This window comes from Marmota flaviventris (genome assembly GCF_047511675.1).
Source record: "Marmota flaviventris isolate mMarFla1 chromosome 16 unlocalized genomic scaffold, mMarFla1.hap1 SUPER_16_unloc_1, whole genome shotgun sequence".
Taxonomy (NCBI): Eukaryota; Metazoa; Chordata; class Mammalia; order Rodentia; family Sciuridae; genus Marmota; species Marmota flaviventris.
In genome coordinates, this window is record NW_027287691.1 from 238,944 (window position 1) to 246,455 (window position 7,512).

At 51.1% G+C, this 7,512-nt stretch overlaps 1 protein-coding gene across 1 annotated transcript; it reads left to right on the forward strand.

The window, feature by feature from the left end:
* Nucleotides 1–1,248: 1,248 nt before the first annotated feature.
* LOC139703690 (acyl-coenzyme A diphosphatase NUDT19-like) lies at nucleotides 1,249–2,837 on the forward strand. Its single transcript, XM_071607154.1, has one exon. The coding sequence runs from the start codon at nucleotides 1,249–1,251 to the stop codon at nucleotides 1,993–1,995; it is 747 nt and encodes a 248-aa protein (XP_071463255.1). The 3' UTR covers nucleotides 1,996–2,837.
* The last annotated feature ends 4,675 nt before the right edge of the window (nucleotides 2,838–7,512 follow it).

Here is a 7,512-nt window from a genome sequence, read left to right on the forward strand (position 1 = left end):
GAACAGGGTCAGTAGGTGTCAGTGGGTCTTGGTTTAGCAGGCCACTTGTGAGCTGGTCTTGGTTAACAAAAGATACCTGCAGTTTCAGGCCTCCTACTCAACCATAAATATCCTGCTAGCGTCTGACTGGACAAAATAGTATTCTACCTAACTACAAAGTGACTGCAATCTCGAGCAAGCTCTGCCTGGTTCCTCACACAGACGCTCCAGAGATATTCCTAACCCTAATTTTCACCTTGTTACTTATTGAGGCTGATCACCACATGTACGCATACACCCCTTGGTTGCATAAGTAAATGCTAATGAAACTGAGCAGGGTTCCACAAAAGACCTCCCAGTTCCAGAGAACCCCCTTCATATTCAACCCCTGCTTATAAATATTACTTCCCCTGAACAATATAAGCCACCAACCATCTGACTGGGAGGCTACTCGGCCTCTAAGTTTGCCCACACTCAGCCTTTCAAGTGTGTACTTTTGCTTTGCAGACAAGCTCTTTCACTTTCCCTAAAATCTGGGCCTTAAATTCTTCTCTGCCAAGAAACCTGAAGGTTTGAGTAGAGGATCCTACATTTTTGAAGACATTCTCAAACCCTTCACTAGTGACACATGCACCATCAACACACAGACAAATTACCAGTTTCTACCTAAAATAGAAAACCCTAGTACCCTGAATGTTCACGTCATTACTATAACTATGCACACACATACACATGCGCTAGATACAAACATAAAATAGACAAACTGTCCATATGCACACTGTGAAAATACTATGGGCACAGACTCCAGAAAACCACCTAGCATACACAAGTTAACTCACACACCACCCCCAGCCAAAACTGAAGCAAAAGCCTAAAGCCCTAAAATTCCTACAATCTGCTATTCCCAAATGCACAGCCAGTCTACATGGCTTCTCTATTTCTAAACACACACAACGAACCTCCCACAACCCCAGAATACTCACCAAAAATCCATGAGTTAAAATACTCACATGACCACCAATAGCCTATAGATTTCAAATTACATAAGACCAAACACAAACATCAGGACCACTCTTTCAAGCAACATCACCAATCTCTCTAAACATTACATTCCAGAATAAACAGAAAGAGGACCCTTGAGCCCAAACATATCCAAACACTCTTATGCCTACATACAAAAACACTAATTACACAAGTGTGAGGCCCTGGGCTCAAATCACAGTACCAAAACAATACAGACAGAAGAGCAAACACATGTACAAAGGTACAATGACGGAGGCTGGGGTGCTGCTGCTGCGGCCCAGGGGCTCCCTGCAGGGCTCCGAGCCCCCAGGTCCGGCTCGGGAGCCTGGCCTTGCCCTGGCCCCGCCGCAGGGCCTGGATGCCTGGCGCGCGCGTGTCCGCCGCGACCCGCGCCACTTCCTGCGCCTGTGCGAGCACCTGGACTGCACTCCCGACATCTGGGCGCTGCACGACTGGAGCGCCTGGCTCACGCCGTTCGTGCGCGGTGGCAGTCGGCGCTTCGACACGGCATTCTTCCTGTGCTGCCTGCGCGAGCCGCCGCCGGTCTATCCCGACCTGTCGGAGGTGGTGGGCTGCCAGTGGTCATCTCCATCAGAGGCAACTAAAAGTTTCATATCAAAAGAAATTTGGCTGGCGCCCCCACAGTTCTACGAAGTAAGACGACTTAAAAACTTTGCCTCTCTGTCTGACCTGCACAAATTTTGTTTGGATCGTGCCTTAGAAGAGGCTGAACGGTGGCTGCCAATTACATATTTAACTGCTGATGGAATGCTCCAGCTTTTACCTGGAGATGAGCTGTACCTAGAAGATTCAGACTATGTAGAAAAGTCTTTGTCTACTGAAAAAACAACTAAAGAAATCATGAAGGAAGGCAAGAAATTTCACCGAATAGTGATACACAATCGCCATCTTTATGAGGTCCATGTGACTGTTCAGTCAAAGTGTAAACATGTTTATCCTAAGAACTACATAATAAGTAAGAGCCATTTGTAGGGAGCTACTTCTTTCTAACTAAACTATTTCAGTTGTGGGAATGATTAAGAGGGTTGACTAAACTTGTTTGAAAATTATATAACTTGGTGCCTGTGCAAGCTATCATGGAGTGTTTCTTCTTTTAAGTGTGTTGTGGAGCTCTCTTGCTTATTTTATTCTTTTAATCATTCAGTATGCAGTGAGTATAAAATTGATATGTTACCAAAATGAGAAAAAAAAAGTCACAAGGGGGCCTACTTCTATATTGTTTTATTAGCCTAAAAGTTTAAATAAGATGTTCTATTGCCATTGTTTCAATTGTCCCACATATTAGCATTTTTCCTGATGTGCTTTGGAAGTTGAACCATGAATTTCTTAGACTTTCTGCTGAAATTAATTTAAGAGTGCCTGACTGGATGGCAAACACTAGACTGAGACACCCTTCAAGTGATAATGCCATTGTTTTCTTGCTATTGTCTTTAGCTTGATTAAACTAAGATCCAATTCTGTTTAAAACCAAGTGGCATTAGTAAATATATTATGTTTTCCAAACTGGAAATCTATTTTAGTTAATATTTTAAAGAAATATGAAGCCATACAAACCTATCAACTTTTATGTTATTAAGTGCTGGTTAATAAATACAAAGAGTTCAGAGAGAATGTTAAATTAGGTTTATTTTCAGTATGATTAATATGGATACTGTTTTCACCTCCTTTAAAGAGGTATAATTTTTTTTTGCTGATTAAAGGTGGGAATTAATAGTTAAAAACACCAATTCTTTTTCATTATATTTGACTATATTATGCATAACACAATGGATTTCTTATTTCATGAAATTTCTTAGTTTTTCTAACAACCAAATAAAGGCAATCATAAAAAAAAAAGGTACAATGACTAATACACACATAACTCCCACACACTAACACATATACACAAACATTCCCAATACCTGAATATACAGACCTCTCTCAAACACTGCCACATTCCACATCTTCAGAACACAACATAAACCTTATCCACAAATATTTCCACACACATGTAGACACCCCAGCATTCTCCAAACAAATACACTTTGATATAACAACCACATTTCTGAAAATAAACTTACATAATTCATCCACCCCACAGCTCAATATACACAGAGTAGTACACATGCCAAAGACCCACAATATTCTCTAGCATGCCACTTAAAAATATACATCAAACACTTATAAATTTTAAAAACTTTTAATTTTTAAAAATGGAAACCAGCTCCTACATCCCCCCAATACTAAGAAATACTTGTAGCATATTACATACCTGTAATACGTACAAACATAATTCCCACTTTTTGGCATAAATGCACAGGCCCAGCATTCCATCAGATACAGACAGCCTTACTTCCCAGTTACATACTGGTAAGTCCTCACTTAAAATACATTCCCCCAGAAGATATTCACCAAAACTGCCAGACCCCTGGAATACTTGTACCCATGTCCCCTGCACAATCTTACTTCACACAACTCTGTTCCTAAAACACCCCACAGACACCCAAGGAATGCTAGTAACTACAAATTCAATACACATGTAAATCTCCACAAGCATCAAATAGCTACATATAAATATGCAAATATCCTATTATCTCACACTACCTGCATATGCAAAGTCACACCTTTCCAGATATTCATAAAGATATAAATTATCCATCTCCCAAAAAGGAGAATAACATACACTTCACAATCACACATATTCATTCTGCCACTCAAGATTAGTCACAGACCTGACCTCACACAAGGAAATACAAAAATCCATAAAACAACAAGAAGCAAACCCACAACTATACATGATCTCCTGAGTAGCCAAACATTCCCACTGCATTTCCCAAAATCGACTGTATACCCACCGAAAATACACCTAATGACGTTACTTAACACTGCTCATATGCACATGCACATACACATATCTCTTCCAAATAACCCATGATACAAACAAAAATTGCAGCATTGCGGCGGCGGGGGGGGGGGGGGGGGGGACTGCAGAGAACCACAGGTGAAATATTCTAAAGCCAAAATACAAACACCTACACCAAACTCCCTGAGTTTGTATGTATTATTTCCCACACCCTCCAAACGTAACCAGTCCTACTCTCTCATTAGAGATACAACTTTCTTTCAATAATCCATCCAGACACATACAAATCTCATATTCTCACCAGCCAACTTGAAACATAACTTTGGTCTTCTTGCAGGCAGCTCCGGGCTTCCAGTCCGCCCAGCACCCTTCGCGCATGCGCACGCCTTTGGCCTCTAAATTTCCACAATTCCCAAGAAGGAAAAAAAGTTTGCAACATAGTCAGATGCAACCATGCACCCCACAATTCTTACACAGCAGGCAAAGGCAAAATCAAAACATATTAGCATCCCCAAAACCAAACTCTGACACCCCAGTGGCCAATGAACATTTACAAAAAAGAACACATAACTTTACTCAAGTAAAAGATGAGTACCACAAAATTTAATAATAATAAAACATGACTCTTTATTGCACACTACTTGTGGTCACACGGATCATCCATCATCATTCAGGAGCTCTGTCCAGAGGCTCCCACCAACAGCCAACCTACGACAGCACGTCAGTCACAGTGTGACCACATCTCACTCAGCAAACTCGGCTCAGTATATTCCCTTGTGCAAAGTCGCTAAGATCACGGGAAAAGAGCGTCCTTCAGCTAACAACCCGGATGCCAGAAAACATTCACAGATTTCACAGGGAACAAGAAGATGACCATCACCACTTCGTCTGACATGGACAGGAGCCAAGTCGAGGACCTGCTGACTGGGACCCTGCTTCTCAAGCACCGCACAGGTGCCCTGGAGCCCAGGCGCCACACAGGCTGCAAAGGACATGGATGGAGGACGCCTCGACGTGGGGTCGCACTGGACAACACACCCCTCACTTCCGGATCTGGTGCGGATGGCCCGCGTCCCAGGGGAGGCAAGGCAGGCTCCTGGGCTGCCCTGGGAGCACAGGACCAGGCAGGGACACACTGGGGACGGGAGAGGTTCGCGGGTCCAGTACCTCGGGGCCTATGGGACTGAGTCTGGACGCCGCCATGGGAGCCCGGCCGGCCGTTGGGAACCCGCCTCTGCGCTCGCGCCTGCGCCTTGCCCTGCTGGAGCCCCAACGGACGCCAGAGCCCCAACTGACACTGGAGCCCTTGGGTGGCGGCCCGCGCGCGCCTCCAGCCAAAGGCGTGCGCATGCGCGAAGGGTGCTGGGCGGACTGCAAGCCCGGAGCTGCCTGCAAGAAGACCAAGGGAGTCTGAAGGCTTCTGGGTATCTTAGGAAAGGCGGCTCCTCGTCCCAGAGCCTCTGGGCCCTGCTCCACCTGGACCTAATATCCTGGTCCTGCTCTCCTTGGGCCCTACTACACCTGGTCCTGCTTCCCATGGGCCCTGTTCCCCATGGGCCCTGCTCCCCTGGGACCTTCTCCCTCTGATCCTGCTTTCCTGGGCACTGCTCCCCCTGGCTCTGCTCCCCTGGGCCCTGCTACCCCTGTGTCCTACTCACCCTGTCCCTGCTCCCCTGGGCTGAACTCCCCCCTGGCCCTACTACCCTGGGCTGTGCTTCCTCTTGTCCTGCTCCCCCTGGGCCCTGCTCCTCCTGGCCCTGCTCCCTCTGGTCCTGCTTCACTGGGCCTCGCTCCCTCTGGCCCTGCTCCCTCTGGCTGTGTTCCCCCTGGCCCTGCTCCCCTGGGCCATGCTCCCTTGGGCCATGCTCCCCCTTGGACCTGCTCCCCTGGGCCATACTCCCTCTGGTCCTGCTCCGCCTGGGCCCTGCTCCTCCTGGCCCTGCTCCCTCTGGTCCTGTTCCTGGGCCCCACTCCCTCTGTCCCTGCTCCCCCTGGTGCTATTCTCCGTGGCCCTGCTCCCCTGGGCCCTGTTCCCCTGGGCCCTGCTCCCTCTGGTCCTGCTTTACTTGGCCCTGCTCCCCCTGGCCCTGCTCATATGGGCCCTGCTCTTCCTGGCCCTAATCCCCTGGCTCTGCTCCCCCTGGCCCTGCTCACTTGGGCCATGCTCCTCCTGGGCCTGCTCCCCTGTTCTCTACTCCCCCTGGGCTCTTCTCCACCTGGGCCCTGTTCCCCCTGGTCTTGCTCCCCATGGGCCCTGTTCCCGGAGCCCTTCTCCCCCTGTTCACTGCTTCCTCTGGGCCTGCTCCCCCTGGCCCTGCTCCCTCTTACCCTGTTTCCTCTGGGCCTGCTCCCCATGGTACTGCTCTTCCTGGGCCATTCTCCCCCTGGCACTGCTCCCCCTGGCACTCCAATTTCCCTGGGCCCTGCTCCCCCTTGACCTTACTCCTCCTAGTCCTGCTCCCCCTGGCCCTGCTCCCCAGGGCCCTGCTCTCCTGGTCCCTGCTTCCCCTGGTCCTGCAACCCTGGGCCCTGCTCCCCCTGGTCCCTCCTCCCCGTGGGCCCTGCTCCCCATGGGCTTGCTCCACATGGGTGGTGCTACCCCGGGCCCTGCTACCCCTGATCCCTGCTTCTCATGTGCCCTGCTCCTCCTGGCCCTGCTCTCCTGGGCCCTACTCCAACCTGGGCTCCGCTCCCCTCTGGGCTCCGCTCCCCCTGAGTCCTGCTCCCCCTTGGCCCTGCTCTCCATGGTCCTGGTTTTCCAGGCCCCGCTCCCTCTGGCCCTGCTCCCCATGGCCCTGTTCCCCCTGGCCCTGCTCCCTCTGATCCTGTTCCCCTGGGCCTTGCTCCTCCTGGCCCTGCTTCCCTGGGCCCTGCTCCCCCTGGTCCTGCTCCCCATGAGCCCTGCTTCCCTGGTCCTTCTCCACCTGGCCCTACTCCCTGTGGGCTCTGCACCCCCTAGCCCTGATCTCCTGGGCCCTGCTCCCCCGATCCTCCTCTCCCTGGGCCCTGCTCCCCCCGGTCCTGCTCTCCTGGACCCTGTTCCACCTGGCCCTGATCCCCTGGGACCAACTCCCCCCAGTCCTCTATCCCTGGGCCCTGCTCTCCCTGGTTCTTCACCCCCTGGGCCCTGATTTCCCTGGACCCCACTCCCCCTGGGCCCTGATCCACCTGGGTCCTGCTCCACCTGGTCTTGCTTCCCTGGGCCTGCTTCCTTTGGACCTCTTCCCCTGGCACAGCACCCTGGCCCTGATTCCCTGGACCCTCTCCTCCAGGCCCTGCTCCCTCTCATCCTGCTCCCCTCTGGTCCTGCTCCCCCAGGACCTCCTCCCCTTGGTTCTGCTCCCCCTGGGCTCCCCTCCCACTGGGCCCAGCTCCCCCTGGTCCTGCTTCCCTGTGCCTTGCTCTCCTTGGCCTTGCTCCCCCTGGCACTGTTACCCCTGGCCCTGTATTCCTGGGCCCTATTCCCACTGGGCCCTTCTTTCCCTGAGCCCTGCTCCCCCCTGGACTTGCTCCCCATGGGCCCTGCTCCCCCAGGCCCTTCTCCCCCTGTCCCTCTTTCTCCTGGGCCCTGCTCCCCCTGGCCCTTCATCCCCTTGCCCTGCTTCCCCTCGGTAGCTCCCCCGGGCACTGTACCCCCTGGTTCCGCT